Source organism: Delphinapterus leucas, chromosome 15 (assembly GCF_059928025.1).
Source record: "Delphinapterus leucas isolate spDelLeu-1000000601 "Yukka" chromosome 15, BTC_Dleu_Yukka2, whole genome shotgun sequence".
NCBI classification, from domain to species: Eukaryota; Metazoa; Chordata; class Mammalia; order Artiodactyla; family Monodontidae; genus Delphinapterus; species Delphinapterus leucas.
The window spans coordinates 5974750-5992549 of record NC_143143.1 but is presented as its reverse complement, the minus strand read 5'-3'; the positions used below and the strand labels follow the sequence as shown (position 1 = coordinate 5992549).

The window sequence follows — 17800 nt, the reverse complement described above, 5'->3', positions numbered from 1 at the left end:
GGGGTAGTTACTGATGGCCCAGAGTGGAGAGGGGATGGTGATCTCTTATATGTAGCAGTTAGGAGAAACTTCACTGAGGAAGGACATTTGAGCAAAGACCTGGAAAAAGTAAGTGAGTCCTGTGGATACCTGGGAAAGAGCACTCTAGGTGAAGGAAACCTTAAAAAGCAAGGAGCGGGGTGTGGCCAGAGCAGAACAAAGGGATGAAAGGTGGGGGAAAACAGGCGCAAGGGACCCAGGGGCCAGATCACGGAAGGTCTGTGAGAATGTGGACTTGCTCTGAGTGAGAAGGAGAAACCAATCAAAGGTCTGAAGCAAGGAAAAAAATAGTCAATGAGCCACGTGGCTGGCTCTTTTGGAAGACTGAAACATAGAATATACTTGAAGGAAGCAGCAGGACGTTAGCGATGATAGATCTCGAGGGACCATACTAGAGTTCCTTTTCCATTCAGCTATGTGGCTGGGAAAATGGACTACAAAGCCTTGAATTAGAATTCTAGAAAAGTCTTATTTCTGAAATGTAAGTTAAGCCAATATTTACATACTGTTTGTGTCGGTTGTATAGTGAACAACAAATTACTCCTTGGTGACTTAAAACAAACATTTATTATCTCACATGGTTTCTGGGGTTAGGAATCTGGAGGCAGCATAGTTGGATGGTTCTGGCTCAGGGTCTTTCATGAAGTTCAAGATGGAAACTGGGGCTGCAGTTTCATCTGAAGGCTTGGTGGAGGCTGGAGGATCAGCTTCCAAGATGACTCACTCACATGCCTAGAAAGTTATTCTTACCACATGGATTCCCTGGGACTGCTTGAGTGCCCTCACATCATGGCAACTGGCTTCCCCTGAAGCAAGTGACCTTAGAAAGCAAAGTGGAAGCCCCGATGTCTTTTATGACCTGTGAAGGAGGTTATTTCAACAGCATCCTATTGGTTACACAGATCAGTCCATTTCAACATGGGAGGGGGCTACACAGGGGCATAAATACCCAGAGGCTGGGATCATCTCAGGCCATCATGGGGGCTGGCAATATTCATTTGATTAAGGTCTTTTTATATGTGACTAAGCCATTTGAAAAGTTTTAAAGTAACACCGGAGGACTCCTTTTATTTATTTATATTCATTTATTTTTGGCTGTGCTGGGTCTTCATTGCTGCATGCAGGCTTTCTCTAGTTGCGGCTACTCTTCGTTGTGGTGCATGGGCTTCTCATTGCGGTGGCTTCTCTTGTTGCAGAGCACAGGCTCTAGGCACGAGAGCTTCAGTAGTTGTATCACATGGGCTCAGTAGTTGCGGCACACGGGCCCCAGAGCATGTGGGCTTCAGTAGTTGCGGCTTGGGGGCTCAGTAGTTGTGACTTGGGGGCTCTAGAGCACTGGCTTAATAGTTGTGGTACATGGGCTTAGTTGCTCCGTGGCATGTGGGACCTTCCCGGACCAGAGCTCGAACCTGTGTCTCCTGCATTGGCAGGCGGATGCTTAGCCACTGGACCACCAGGGAAGCCCCCAGAGGGCTCCTTTTAAAAGCTCACTTAAAGCATCCTTTTCATGTAACAGTCCTGGAAAGAACTGACCTGAGTCAAGAACAGATTGGAAACAGCCCAATTAGACGCTTAGACTTTGAGCAAATCACAGACACAGAGTACCCACTTGGCAGCCAGAGGCGAAGCTGGACATAAAAAACGTGTGAAAGCACACTTGGGGGGCTATAGAAATTTAAGTTCATCTCATTCATTTGAATTAAACACTTGGGATATTTTTTCTTGGGAGAATCTGGGCAAATGCCATCTGATGGACCAGTGAAGCCCCTGTATCAGATAGTGGCACGTGGGACACTGAGGAAAATCAAGATGAGATAGAAAACAGTTTCAAGTGGGCAGCAGAGTGCAGCTGTGGTTCTCTGAAGTAACTTGGGGGCCATCTGCTGTTCTGTCAAAGTCCAGAATCCTTCTCCAGGGCTCCTACTGCCCTGGGGCATCCCCCACTTCCCAGTTTTCTTGGAGGCTCACCTAGCACATTGGTTCTTACCTCCATTTTTTCACTGAAAGCCAAGAGCTCATTTTGGATGTACAGATAGGACTAGAAGGTATCAAGGCTTAGATAAAAGTGAAAACTCTCATCAGATAAATTATGGCCTAAACAATATTTAATTTGATCCATAGGAAGGTTTGGGATTTTTGTTCGTTTGTTTGTTTGTTTTTATTACTGTTCACAAAATAGTCAGCAGAACATACAGGATGCCAAAGTTGTTTCTTTCTCTCTCTCCACTTCCCCCAAACATTCTGTTTATCTGGACCACTCCCTTTTCTATAAATATGCAGCACTTATTCCCTCACAACTTTGTCCTTGCCATTCCTTCTCTTGGGGATGCTGTTACCCTGTGATGGACCCTGGCACCGTACTATCCATTAAGAACTTGATACTTTCCAAGCCTCTTGTACACATCTTCTTTCTATAAATTAAAACTCTGATCGTTTATTATACTTTCTTTTTTTAATTAACTTTTTTATTGAAGTATAGATGATTTACACTGTGTTAACTTCTGCTGAACAGCAAAGTGATTCAGTTATACGAATATATACGTTCTTTTTTATATTCTTTTCCAATATGGCTTATCCCAGGATATTATACTTTCTATACTACAGCAAGTATTGTCTCTCCTGATAGTGTGAGTTATGAAAAGGCTTTCTCTAAATCCTACCTTTATTTCTAGTTTTGTGTTCCTTGCTCGTAGTATATGTACAAATGTTGAGTGAGTGAATACCCATGGATGAGAAATCCAATGATCAGCATTGGATGAAATCAGATCACATCATTTGTTTCCAGGGACCTCATTAGTTGCCATGGTGTGGCTTCTGTCACCCAGGGTCTCCTGCCCGACCCCTCAAGGCTTTCCAGGGAGTGCAAGGCCAGAACATCTGCATTTACATAGCATCACTTGAACATTCTTTTCTCTGTTTTTAAAACAATCTCTATTAATTAGAAGGGAGATACCTACCAAATAGTGTTTAGTGATGGGTATATAGATGATGGCATATTCAGCAAAAAAAAAAAAAAAAAAATACTGTATTTTGTGCAATGAAGATAAACCTCAATAGACAGATGACAAATATCCAAAATGTTGAGGTGAAGCCCCACGTCCTAAGCACTTTGGTGCAGAGTCTCACTCTTCTACGGCCCACAGGCAGCAGAGAAGATTTCTCAGAAGGAAAACATGTGTCTGCTGATAGAAGGACTCGGTGGGATTGATAGAATTGAGGCTTTGCAACTTCACGAGAACCGTCAGATTGCCCTGACTGCTCTGAACATTACTGAGAGACACTTCTCTGAGGTAAGTGCCCAGACCTCCTTGGCAGGTGATTACCTGGCAGGTACCTGAGCTGTTCCTGGGATGTGGGTGATGAACAGGTGGGCTTCTCTCATGACTTGGCCCTGAGTTTCTCCCCATCCATGTTATCCAGGCCACCTTTGAGTGGCAGCTTCCTGGCTCCTGGAAGCTGTTCTAGACCCATTAATCTCTTAGAAGTTTGTCCTGCTGCCTCTGGTGTAGAATTTCACTCGTTTTTGTTTTTGTTTTCCCCTACTCGCCTCTCTTAGGGGAGGGAGAGGGGGAAGAAAGGAGTATGATGCTAAAGTGACTTTGTACTGAGAAATACAAACAATGAAGGCAGGCCCAGCTTTTGAACAAACTTTTTTGCTACTTACTGCATTTTGTCTCTTTCCAGAATATGTTGATTGGGAATGAACTCAACAAAAGGCTCCCAGAATTCCTGCAGGAGCAGGGAATAATGATCAGAGAGCATTAGATACTTTTTAAAAGCTTTTTATTATAGTAAAACATATGTAACATAAGATTTACCTTGTAAATCTTTTTTTTTTTTTTTAATTTTTGGCCACACCCCACAGCATGTGGGATCTTAGTTCCCTGACCAGGGATCACACCGCAGCCCCCGCACTGGAAGGCAGAGTCTTAATCACTAGACCGCTGGGGAAGTCCCTACCATGTAAATCATTTGTAAGTGTACAGTTCACTGGCATTAGGTACATTTCACACTGTTGTGCAACCATCACCACGTTCCATCTCCAGAACTTTTCCAAATGAAAACTCTGTCCCCATTAAACAATAAATGCCCCGTTTCCCACCCCCCCACTCCCCGCCAGGCCCTGGTAACCACCATCACCATCTTACTTTCTGTCTCTGTGAATTTGACTACTTAGTGCTTCACAAGAGGAATTGTATGGTATTTGTCCTTTTGTGACTGGCTTTTTTCACTTAGCATAATGTCTTCAAGTTTCATCTGTGCTGTAGCATTTGTCAAAATTTCCCCCCTTAAGCCTAAGTAATACTCTATTGTATGGATATACTACATTTTGTTCATCTATTCACTGATGGACACTTGGGTTGTCCTTTTGGCTATTATGAATAATGCTGCTATGAATATGGGAGTACAGATATGTCCGAATTCCTCCTTTTATCTCTTTGGGGTAGATACCCAGAAGTGGAATTGTTGGATCATATGGTAATTTTGTTTTTCATTTTTGAGGAACCACCATATTGTTACCCATAGTGTATATACCATTTTACATCAACACACAAAGGTTCCCATTTTTCAACATCTTCACCAATGCTTGTTTTCTGTTTCTTTTTGTTGTTGTTGTTTTGTTTGTTTGTTTTCTTGTGTTTTGTTTTTTGATCATAGCCATTTTAATGGGTATGAAGTGGTATCCCATTGTGGTTTTTCTCTTCCAGTTTTATTGAGATATAATTGACATAAAGCACTGTACAAGTTTAAGGTGTACAGCATAATGATTTGATGTACATACATCATGAAATGATTAGCACAATTAGTTTAGTGAACATCCATCATATCATAGGTATAAAATAAAAGGAAAACATTTTTTTCCTTGTGATGAGAACTCTTAAGATTTACTCTAACAACTTTCGTATATAACATACAGCAGTGTCTTTTTAATTAATTAATTAATGTATTTTTGGCTGCGTTGGGTCTTGTTGCTGCGCACAGGCTTTCTCTAGTTGTGGCGAGTGGGGGCTACTCTTTGTTGTGGTGCATGGTCTTCTCATTGTGGTGGCTTCTCTTGCTGCGGACCACGGGCTGTAGGTGCGTGGGCTTCAGTAGTTGTGGCTTGTGAGCTCTAGAGCGCAGGCTCAGTAGTTGTGCACACAGGCTTAGTTGCTCTGCGGCATGTGGGATCTTCCTGGACCAGGGATCAAACCCGTGTCCCTTGCATTGGCAGGCAGATTCCCTTGCATTGGCAGGCAGATTCTTAACCACTGCACCACCAGGGAAGTCCCAGCAGTGTTAATTATATTACTTATGTTGCACATTACATCCCTAATAACTATTTCTCTTATAACTAGAAGTTTTTACCCTTTGACTGCCTTCATCCAATTTGCCTTCCCCCCCCCACCTCTGGTTACCACAAATCTGATCTCTTTTTCTATGAGTCTGCTTGTTTTTGAAGTATAATTAACCTATAATACTACGTTAGTTCCTGATACACAGTATAGTGATCTGATATTTCTATACCTTTTTAAATGTATAGGAAATGATCAAGGTAAGTCTAGTTACCATATGTTGCCATACAAAGATATTACATATTACTATATTCCCCATACCGTATATTTCATACCCATAACTCATTTATAACTAGAAGTTTGTACTTCTTAATCTCCCTCACCTATTTCTTTCACCCCCCTTCCCTCTGGCAACCACCTGTTTGTTCTCTCTACCTATGACTCTGTTTCTGTTGTGTTTGTTTTGCTTTTTAGATTCCATATATAAGTGAAATCATACAGTATTTGTGTTTGTCTGACTTACTTCACTTACCACAGTGCCCTGTAGGTCCATCCATGTTGTTGCAAATGGCAAGATTTCATTCTTTTTATGGCTGAGTAATGTTCCATTGTGTGTGTGTGTGTATATATATATATATCATATCATTTATCCATTCATCTATCAGTGGGCACTTAGGTTGCTTCCATATTTTGGCTATTGTAAATAATGCTGCTATAAACATTGGGATGCATGTATCTTTTCATATTAATGTCTTCATTTTCTTTGGGTATATACCCAGGAGTGGAATTACCGTATCATATGGTAGCTCTGTTTTTAATTTTTTTGAGGAACCTCCATACTCTTTTCCACAGTGGCTGCACCATGTTACATTCCCACCAGCAGTGCACGAGGGTTCCCTTTTCTCCACACCCTCGCCAGCACTTTTTTTTTTTTTTTTTTTTTGCGGTACGAGGGCCTCTCACTGTTGTGGCCTCTCCCGTTGTGGAGCACAGGCTCCGGACGCGCAGGCTTAGCGGCCATGGCTCACGGGCCCAGCCTCTCCGCGGCATGTGGGATCTTCCCGGACCAGGGCACGAACCCGTGTCCCCTGCATCGGCAGGCGGACTCTCAACCACTGCGCCACCAGGGAAGCCCCCTCTGCCCATTTTTAATCAGGTTTTTTTTTTTTTTTGATGCTGAGTTATATGAATTGTATATTTTGGATATTAACCCCATATCAGATATATCATTTGCAAATATCTTTGTCCATCCAGTAGGCAGCCCTTTTCATTTTGTTGGTAGTTTTCTTTGCTATGCAGAAAGCTTTTTCATTTTCTATAGTACCATTTGTTTATTTTTGCTTTTGTTTCCCTTACCTGAGGAGACCTATCCAAAAAAAATATTACTAAGACTGCTGTCTGTGTTTTCTTTCAGAAGTTTTATGGTTTCAGGTTTTATATTTAAGTCTTTAATCCATTTTGAGTTTATTTTTGTATATGGTTTGAGAAAGTAGTACAGTTTGATTCTTTTGTATGTAAACTGTCCAGTTTTCCCAACACCCTTTTTTGAAGAGGCTGTCTTTTCCCCATTGTATAGTCTCGCCTCCTTTGTCGTAGATTCATTGACTCTTTGTAGTTTTCCATTAGATATTTTTCATATGAGGAAGGTGAGATCAAAGTTCCTAAGTGGCCAGGTAAACATGGGACTAGGGGTTTACACTCTGTTAAGTGTCAAACTTGAATCATTAGCAAAATCCAGAGCCATACAGTAAATATGACCAGATTGGTAGCTCTTCCTAATGAGTGGCAGCTAATCTTAGTTTGGGACCAAGAGGATGCTCTCAAAGCAGAGAAGACCCGGAACAGTGATTAGCATCTTCTGGGTTAAAGCCTCCTAAGAAAACCTTGTAATTAGGAAACTCATCCCTTAAAGGGGAGACGGCTCCTGAGGACTCCTCCAAGGGCTCCAAGTTAAAGACTTCTGACCTAGAAGCAATTGCTACACCTATCATACCCTTAACTCAATGTAAGGTTAATGTTCTTTATAGCAAAACTGCTTTTAAAAATAAGCCAGACACAGGGGACTTCCCTGGAGGTCCAGTGGTTAAGACTCTGCCTTTCCAATGCAGGGGGTGCAGGTCCCATCCCTGGTTGGGGGAACTGGATCCCACATGCCACGTGGTGCGGCCAAAAAAAAAAAAAAGCCAGACACAAAAGGACAAATACTGTATGATTCCACATACATGAGGGACCTGGAGTGGTCAAATTCATAGAGATAGGAAGTAAAATTGTGGCTGCCAGAGGCTGGGAGGGAGATGGGAATGGGGAGTTGTTTAATGGGTACAGAATTTTGGTTTGAAATGATGATAAAGCTCTGGAGACAGATGGTGGTGGTGGCAAAGTAATGCCACTCAATTGTCTACTTCGTAGTGAAAAAGGGTAAATTTTACGGGATGTATGTTTCACCACATGCACAAACTGCATTTAAGGTCCATCCTGAGCAATAGTTCAATGCTTCTCTCCTTTGATCTCTCCTCTGAGGGAGCCTCAAGTCTGACAGGGCAAATTCTAATCCACAGAAGATGTGAAGGAGTCAATTGTGCAGGAATAATGTGCTGAGAGCCTGGAGGTATAACAGTGTCTCTTCTCCCCTGAAGGAAGAAGAAACTGGCACAACCTTACCAGCCCGGGACCAAGGTCACGAATTCTTAAAGCACTTAACAAACACATACCAAAGCTCCACAACTCCTAAATCAGGGACCAGACCCAAAGAGTCACCTCTTTAAGAACCCCTTCCCCTTGGTGTACCACAGGTATAAAGCTTTTAAAATTTGAATAATAAAAATTTCCACACTTTAACCTCCATCTGTCAAAAATGCAGTTAAACCACTTGTACCTTAAAGCCATGTGGAATCCATCTCCTAAGAACATGTGGTTTAGTGGTTACCTTTCAGGATCTTCAAGGAAGAGCTTCAGAGTGGGATGGTCTATAGCTACCTAGACAAACTCTGAGTCGCAGTTTAACCAGTATTTCTTATATTTATTTGACTGTGGGCCCCCTTCCCTTTTCCTTGTCATGTAATGCCTGTTAATATAGAACATTCTTCAAGGAGAGCTGGGTGGGCAGTGCTCAAAGGGAGAGAGTGACTGGGATGGGAAAGACCTAGAAACACAGTACTAGGTGGTGTGGGAATGGATGTGAGGTATGCTTAAAGGAGGATTGGACTCGATTTGTATGATGTGAGTGTAGAGATTAAATCAAGTTATATTTTGCTCTAAAGCGTCACACGGAAATATCATGCCCAAAGCACGGTCTTTGCTGGTCCTTGACAGGTAAGGAGGAAAGATGTGTGGATGTCCATCCAAAATATGGCTGGAAGGCAGTTCGTGGTCTCACAAGCTTCTCATCCGGTTGTGAGAACAAATCTATGATTCAGTGGACACTGGGCTTTCCAGTCAGTATCTCCTCTCCTTTTAGGGTGACTCCGCCAGCTGCTGAGGGCTGTGTTGCGGGGATGGGATCCTCTAAGGGTTCTGCTCTCCCACATGGAAATGGAGGGGACCTGGGAGATACCTCTCAACTCCCTCTTTTGTTCATCAGTTCAGAACCTCCTAGTTGGGCACATCTTTGGCTAAGCAGAATCTCATTCTCTGAGGACCTTGAATCTGAGACCCAGGCATTGAGCCCAGAAGAAACAGAGAACTGGGAAGTGTTTGCTTCAGCGGCAAGGCTTTACACTCAGTGGAATGGATGTCCTCAGTGGTTGTCTGCTTCCTGCTTCTCCAAGGCTGCCCTTTGGTCCTATACATTCTCCCATATTGCTCCCATAGACTGTCTTATATATAGAGAGATATATATCTTGGCTGCGCCACGCAGCTTTCAGGATCTTAGTTCCCTGACCAGGGATTGAACCCCAGCCACAGCAGTGAAAACGCTGAGTCCTAACCACTGGATCACCAGAGAATTCCCTAGATTGTCTTTTTTAAAGTAGCTATAGTTAGTTTCTGTTGCTTGCAGCTGGAAGAATCTTAACTGACACACATGAAGAGTGAAAAACTAAAGCATAACTAGTTATTATTTAAATCCAAAAGCTCTATTATGTCTCATTCTGTCAAGTTTGTGTATAAAATTTGAATTTTTAAGTTAAAAATATATAAATTATATATCAAATATATTACTAGTGTATATATAATATCTTATCTATTATATATAAATATACTTTAAAAAATGAAAGACAAAACAAATAATGGGAAAAAAGGTAATCCTTCCACTCCAGCACAACTTTTTTTTTTTTGCCACACCACGCGCCATGTGGGTTCTTAGTTCCCCGACCAGGGTCCCCAGCACAACTAGTTTTATGTTTGCAGTTTCCCTTCCAGTTTGAGTCAACATACCCCTCCCTTTTTTTTTTTAACCTGATTTGGATCAGATTTTTTCAACATTTTAAAACATCACTTTTTCCCCCATCAGAGGGGAAGGCAGAAGGTGAGGTGGCTTACAAAAATACTTCTTTGAGAGAAAAACATTTTAATTAAAAAAAGTTTGGGGCTTCCCTGGTGGCGCAGTGGTTGAGAGTCCGCCTGCCGATGCAGGGGACACGGGTTCGTGCCCCGGTCCAGGAAGTTCCCACGTGCCGCGGAGGGGCTGGGCCCGTGAGCCATGGCCGCTGAGCCTGCGCGTCCGGTGCCTGTGCTCCGCAACGGGAGAGGCCACAACAGTGAGAGGCCCGCGTACCGCAAAAAAAAAAAAAAAAAAAGTTTGAAGCCCTGTCAAGGTTAGGCACTGTTGCCCAAATGGTCTGGCCTTGCTGGCTCTTAACTGTTAGCCTCTTTTCTCTCAGCTATTCTTTACTAAAATTGCACAGCAAAGGAGTATTTATAGTTTAAAGATACTGATACCAACTTGTCTAGCAGGGTTTTAAATACAGGAGTTATTTGCCTATTGTACATGGTTTGGGTGCAAAGAGATGGTGTTAGTCACCTTCTGGCTGGATGCCCGCGTGCTTGGACTAGGGATGTTGCAGTGACTGGCAGAGAAACAGACAGGAAGGAAGGAATAACTGGCTCTGTCAATTTCACGATGTAAAAGCTAAACGGAAAAACTCTGACCCTCATGCATTTACCCCCAATTTGTTATATACCGTAGAAGAAATGTCAGTCTCTTGGTTAACCACGTACGGTCCATAATTCATCTGCTGTTTTTCTGAAACGTGGAGTGACTGTTTAACCATAATAGCACGTGACCCTTTAGGCATAGCAGAGAAGATAACTGGACTTGAAGTCGCAAGCTCTGGACTCCAGACCTGGCTCCTTTTCTAAATCCTCTGCTCTCTTTGTGCCTCACCTGTCAATTCTTCTCGTTCCTTTGGTCTTCAGGTTTTCATCTGTGAAATAAGGATTAGATAAGTTAATAGTCATATAATGTTTGCATGTATTTTATTTTACATGAGACTCATGACCTGAGAAGTAGGTGAGGCAAAAATGATCAATTTCCAAGTAAAGAAGCTGGAGCTCACAAGGTTATCTAATTTGTCTTGCATCTTTTAGTAAGGGACAGAGCAGGGCCTCAGGTACCACCTGACCGCAGGGCAGCTTGCTTCTTCCGGAACAAGTGATCTGAGGGTGTGTGCATGGGAGAGAAAAAGAGAGAGGGCCCAAGACAGAAGTCACAGACCTTTATAACCTAATCTCAGAAGGGATATAGCATCCCTCCTGCCATCTGCTGTTGGTTGTACAAACGAACCCTCATAGAAAGTGGGAGGGGCTGCACAGGTGTGTGCGACCAGGAGACAGGGATCACTGGATGCCACCTTGGAGGCTGGCTACCACGTCCTGCCATGCTACCATGTGTTCGCATTTTAAAAGACCTCATTTAGGTGATAGCCTAGAGCCCGTGAAGTCTCAGCAAAGAAATAGAAGAGATGAAGAAGAACTAAATGGAAATTTTAGAACTGAAAAATACGATAACTGAAACAAAACTTTACTGGATGGGCTCAACAGCAGAATGGAGGAGACAGAGGAAAGAACCGGGTGACTTGAAGAGAGAACATTAGAAAGAAGCACCTAGATCCAACTACCAGTTTACAGGAAATCCAGAGGACAGAGGAAAATGTGAAGCTGCACTTCAGATATGCCCTTGGCAAAATGCAGACGGGAAGAAACTCTGCAGGACAGACAGCTCAGTTTCCTCATTTAATAAATTTCAAATAAAAAATTGCACATTGAGGGAACCTATAAAAGACATATTGACCAGCTGGAATGTGTATTTGTATTATTTGTATTCTGATTACAACAAATGTAAAAATAAAACACATTGGACATTTGAGACATTGGAAACTTGAACATTGAATTGAGGTTTGATATTAAATTGTTAATTTTTTAGGTTTAATATTAGGGTTATGTTAATTTAAAATGTCATTTTAAAGAGATTTGTACTGAATGATTACAAATGCAATGATGTTTGGAATTTGCTTCAAAGTAATATGGGATAAGGGAAATAGAAAAGAAATATATTTTGTGCATCTGACAATGTGGTGATAGCTGGTGATGGATCCGTGGTAGGGGTAGTTATTATACTATTCTGGGGTTTTTTTGCCCTGTGTGGATATTTGAAGTTCTCCATAATTAAAAGTTAAAAAGAAACCCTTATGTCCTCTTACTCCAGGGGGCTGATCATCTGACCCTTCCCCTGGCAGTAAATTGGAAGTTTTCTCAATTGGGTAAAAAAGGTCTTTGTACTAGAATACATTGGGCAATGTTGAAAGCAGATTTATCATGCTGAATGCAGGGGAATTAAATAAATTACATAGGGAACAGTGAGCACTCCCTCATCCCCACACCCCACTGGTAAATGGAATGCTCTCAGCTAGGTGTAGATCCTCCAAGTAGGAGACTAGAAGATCCTTCTCTGGGAAATCTGACCGCCCCAAGAGAAAAGACCTAAAGACACTGGTGCTGTGGGCTCCACAAGGAAACAACCAGTCAAATTATCCCAGGGTCTCAGAGCTTCCGATCAGCTTTTTAGCACCTCACTCTTAAATGAACAGGCCAAGGGCCACCAGGAATCATCAAACATTTGAGGAAGGTCTTTGACATAATAGAGGCAAAACAAATAGCACTGGTGGGAGATTTGGAAGAAAAGTCATACAAAGAAAAAAAATTAAACAATCCTGGTATCATTAGTATACTCAAGAGATTAGCTATTGCTTCCAAGAAGCAAAAATAGGATGCTATTTTAAAAAAACCCAAGAACAAAAAGTACTCTTAGAAATTAAAAATACGTAGTAGAAATGAAAAACTCAACAGTAGGGTTGGAAGATGAAGTTGAGGAAATCTCTCATAAAGTAGGGCAAAATGATGAAGATAAAATAAAAAAGGTTATATAAATCTTGGAATCCAGGAGGTCCAAAATCTGAATAGAGCTATTCCAGAAGTAGAGAATGAAAAAATATTGAAAAGAAAATTATCACAGAAATAATTCGAGTATTTCCCAAAGCAGAAGGAAACATTTCCAAACTGAAAGGATCCAGCAAAATGCATGAAAATTAACCTATGCCTAAAACACATCACTGTGAAATTTCAAAACTCTGGTAAAAGAAAAGATCCTACAAATTTCCAGAGAGTAAAAATAAATCATGTATAAAAGATCAAGAATCAGAATGACTTTCTTCTTACTCAGCTGCTGGTCATGAAACCTTTTATCAGACCCAGTCAGCTAATCTATTCATGGGAGAATCCTAATGGGAACGCATAGATGTATATATATAAGAAATCTGAACCAACTGTTCAGAAAAATTAACCCAGGCTCCTGTTGTTAAATTTGCATGATCAAGCACAAGAAGAAAATCAGCATGATGAAACAGAAAGGCCAAGGTGAATGAAACAACAGCTTTCGCTCGAAGACATATAATTCAGAGAAGGTAAGGGGAATTAAATCTCTAATTTATATACTCAACAGATTTGAGAAGCTAGATATTGCAGCCATAAAACAAGAAGATTGTATGAACCAGGAACAATCTGAGAAATTGAATGATTGCCAGGAAAAAAAATCCAAGAGAGTGGTTTGAAGATAAAGATAAGGAAATCTTTCAGACTACTGACCAGAAAGTTACAGAGAGATGAAAAAGTTGGGAGAAAAATAAGAGACAGGATCGATTCAGGAGGCCCATCATCTGAGTACATGGAGTTCCAAAAAAAAAAAAGACAAAGGAGAAAACACAGGGAAAGACATTACCAGAGATATCATGAAAGAAAACTTATCAGAATTGAAGGAATCTCTAGGTTGAAGGGCTCACTGGATGCCAAGCAGAATAAATAAGAAAAAGACCAATACCTACATTCAATGCTGTGAAATTTCAGAATGCCAAGAATAAACAGAAGATCCTAAAAATTTCCGGAAAGAAAAAATGTTACCTTCAAAAGAATGAGAATCAGACTAACATCAGATTTGTCTCTGGGAACACAGAATGCTAGAAGATTATGGAAAAATGCCTTCAAAGTTCTGAGGGAAAATTACCTAGAATCGAGAATTCTGTATTATGATAAAGCATAATCATATTTTCAGATATAAACTCAGAGGGATTACCTTTCAAATACTAACAGAGCTGTTTGAGAATGTACTCTTTCAGAAAAGGATGAAAACAATCTATCTCCAACCCCCACCAGAAAAAGAGCAAGACATAAGATACAAAAAATGGTGGAACCAACCCAGAATTCCAATTAAAAGGAATCCCAGGATGAGAGTTATGGAGTGAAGCTGGAAAGCTCTTTGTGCCATATTAGAACAGAAAGGCAGAGACCTTCAGGTAGAACCACTTCAACAAGAGGAATGAAATAGATCCACGTAATAGGATGACTAAGAAGCCAGATGATGTTAATGACATGATGAAGAAAATATGTCTGTTTCTCATCAATAAGAAAGTAGGGCAATTAGAAACAACAGGGGAAAAATTGTGTAAGAAACTCATGACCAAATGTGAAGCAAACAAGATGTGGTGTGATTTTGATCTTGATTCTGAAACAACTCATGAAACCAACAGACAAAACAGGCAAGTAACTCTGCATGCAGAAGAGATGGTGAATGTTGTCCTTGACACTGTCAAAGTTCAGCAGACAAAAGATGCAGTTGGGGGACTTCCCTGATGGTCCAGTGGTTAAAGCTTTCTGCTTCCAGTGCAGGGGACAGGGGTTCGATCCCTTGTTGTGGGAAGTTCCGCATGCTGTGGGGTGTGGCCAAAAATAAATAAATAAATAAAAATTTTAAAAAGATGTAGGTGGAGATGTAGAGGAGTGGAGCAGAAGGTAGAGTACCAATATCTTCCTTCATCTAACTTGGAGGGGTCACGTGTTTCAGGCTGACTGATTGAAAAGCAAAGACAGGTTCAAAAAATAATATTTAAAAGGACAAATAGAAGAACTGAAAACAGTAACTACAAAAGTGGGGGCAGGAGGAGGGAAGTGCTAGCTACCTAACTCCTCATCTTTCATGATCGGGAGTCAACAGATGAAGTCTTTTTTTTAATTTTTAAATTTTTTATACAATTTTTAAAGGTTATACTCCATTTACAGTTATTACAAAATATTGGCTCTATTCCCCATGTTGTACAACACATCCTTGTAGCCTATCTTACACCCAGTAGTTTACACCTCTGACTCCCCCACCCCTATTTTCCCCCTACCCCCCCACCCAGTTTGTTCTCTGTATCTGTGAGTCTGCTTCTTTTTTGTTATATTCACTAGTTTGCTGTATTTTTTAGATTCTACATATAAGTGATGTCGTACAGTATTTTTCTTTCTCTGGCTGACTTATTTCACTTAGCATAATGCCCTCCAAGTCCATCTGTGTTTCTGCAAATGGCAAATTTTCATTTTTTATGGCTGAGTAGTATTCCATTGCGAGCACACGCACACACGCGTGTGTGTACTACATTTTCTTTATCCACTCATCTGTTGATGGACAAGATGAAGTCTTAAACTGGTGGTGAATCAAATACCAGTGTATATATATATGTTATTATTTGTAAGAATATTATATATCTGGTAGCATATGTATAGAAAAAAATTCTGGGAGACTAGTCACCAAACTGCTAACCTCTGGTGGGAGATAGACAGGAGTCCCAATTTTGTCATGGGTGGTTTTTTTTAGTAATAATTAAAAATTTAAAAACCTCAGAGACATTAGAATTGTGTGATCTCCTGGTGTGTCGCATGAATATGGATTTGAGTCCTAGATTCCTGAGGCACAACTACATACAATGAAAGTCTGATGAACAAGTTGGGAGTTACCAGTAATAAAAAGGCACTTTAGAGTGTAAGCGTCTCTCCTCCAAAGTAAACACCGTTTCACTCAGTTTGGGTGAATCATAATTGGGAAAATATTCCAAATTTGTGATTTGCTTGTCTTTGAAAAATGTGATTGTTTAGAAAACCTTTAAAGTGGTTTTCTTTGTGTGTGGTGGGGGGAGGGGGCAGAGAATCATAACATTTAACAATTATTAAAAATTAGGGGAATTTTTATTGTTTATAAAGTCCTGGTCATTACCTGCACATTCAATTAAATAAATACACTTAGGAAACCAAAATCCCTCTCTGGAAGCTTGCAGGTTTAGACACAAATGCCCCTAGATTAAGAACAATCACAGGACACCTTAACAGCGTATTTTTATAGACATGTTCCATACCGGAAATGCTGATAATAACAGTATGTTATTGGTATTATATCTATTTTATAGATGAAGAAGTTGAAGTTCAGAGATTTAAGGGAATCAGCCAGGATCCCACAGCCAGCAAACAGGGGAATATTTAAACCCACTCTGCTGATACCAAGTCTAATCCAGCTCGTCTGCCTAACGTGGTGATTGCCAGGGACTTAATTGCTCTGGGGTTTATCCTGATTCTTACATGCCTTGGGTTTTTAGTTCTCCACGCATTTTGAGGGAAGGAAACTCTGATGATTGTTAAACAATTCATGGCAAGTCTCTAGTTTTTTTTTTTATTTTATAAATTTATTTATTTATTTTTGGCTGTGTTGGGTCTTTGTTGCTGCGCGCGGGCTTTCTCTAGTTGCGGTGAGCGGGAGCTACTCTTCGTGGTGGTGCGCGGGCTTCTCATTGCGGTGGCTTCTCTCATTGTGGACCACGGGCTCTAGGCGCTCAGGCTTCAGTAGTTGTGGCTCGCGGGCTCTAGAGCGTAGCCTCAGTAGTTGTGGTGTACGGGCTTAGTTGCTCCGTGGCATGTGGGATCTTCCCAGACCAGGGCTCGAACCCATGTCCCCTGCACTGGCAGGCGGATTCTTAACCACTGCACCACCAGGGAAGCCCAAGTCTCTAGTTTTGAGGAAAGGTGGGGAAAGACATGTTGGGGTGATCAAGAAATTAGAATCCAAAGGAGGCTAGAAAGTGATTTTCATGGGACTTCTCTAGAAGGATTTCTGAGGAGCATAGCCACCCTAATAACCCTGGTAGACTGTAGACATGGGCTTTCTCTTTGACCATGGCCATAAATCTGGCTTCTGAACTAAAAATACTCTTCTATCTAAATCCGAGGAGTGGGAATTCCCTGGCGATCCAGTGGTTAAAACTTGGCTCTTTCACTGCTGAGGGCCCGGGTTCAATACCTGGTCAGGGAACTAAGATCCCGCAAGCTGTGTGCGGCAAAACGAACAAACAAAAAACCAAAACAGCAACAACAACAACAAAAAACGCAGGAGTTTTCTCATCTGAGTGATCAGGGGCCAAAGCAGCAACTCTCTCTTTGAACTTCCAGACCAGGTCTTCCCAGTAGAAGAGAAATAGCTCTTTGGCAAAACAATCTAGTGCTACCCAAATACCATATTCCAGGCCAATGGCAGGTTCATAGCTTTCCTAAGTCATTCACTGTTGGCGCCGATCCCCTCTCACCCTCTTATCCCACCCACTTAGATACGAAGTATTCTGCAAAGGATTGCATTCAGGGGATGGAAACTCCTTCAGGGAAAGGATGTGTCAGCCAGATGAGTTCCATGAAACATCTCTAATGATACTTAGCCTCACCCTTTTTCCAACACAAGCTTCTCCTAAGACCAGCCCATTAGTATCAAAACATTCCATCCGGATGCAATGTGGTTTATTTAGGATAACATTCAAGTCTCTTAATTTTCATCCATGAGTTGAGAATCTAACCGGAATCCATAAATTCAACTGCAGTAAGGGCAGTCTGTTTTCTTTGCAGCGAGTACTTTCCAGAGCGAACATCTAACTGTTTTCCCACTTGATTCCAAGGACTCTCACTTTTAAAAGAGAAGTATGACAAGCCTTGTCCTGTGCTCAGTTAAGACATCACAGACTTTGCTCTCTGAGCAAATTGCAACGTCTACATTGATTATACCTCTAAGTGACAACCTGAGATGAGAATTCACGGCAGAAATAGACGTGGCTTGTTGAGAAAGCTGCTCAAGCCTTTTAAAAAGAAGCAAATGTTGGGGGGCTGCCTTATGAGAAATGAAGTTACCAACCATACGTCCAAGTATA

General features: G+C 41.3%; 1 protein-coding gene across 1 annotated transcript in view; it reads left to right on the top strand.

The window, feature by feature from the left end:
* The window catches only part of KPNA7 (karyopherin subunit alpha 7), a 33126-nt gene extending 24912 nt beyond the window's left edge, over nt 1-8214 (top strand). Inside the window, exons 9-10 of the mRNA XM_022588638.2 lie at nt 3183-3329; nt 7952-8214. Of these exons, the coding sequence (XP_022444346.2) occupies nt 3183-3329; nt 7952-8080 (276 nt within the window). The 3' untranslated portion in view covers nt 8081-8214. The remainder of the gene's footprint in view (nt 1-3182; nt 3330-7951) is intronic.
* Nucleotides 8215-17800: the final 9586 nt, after the last annotated feature.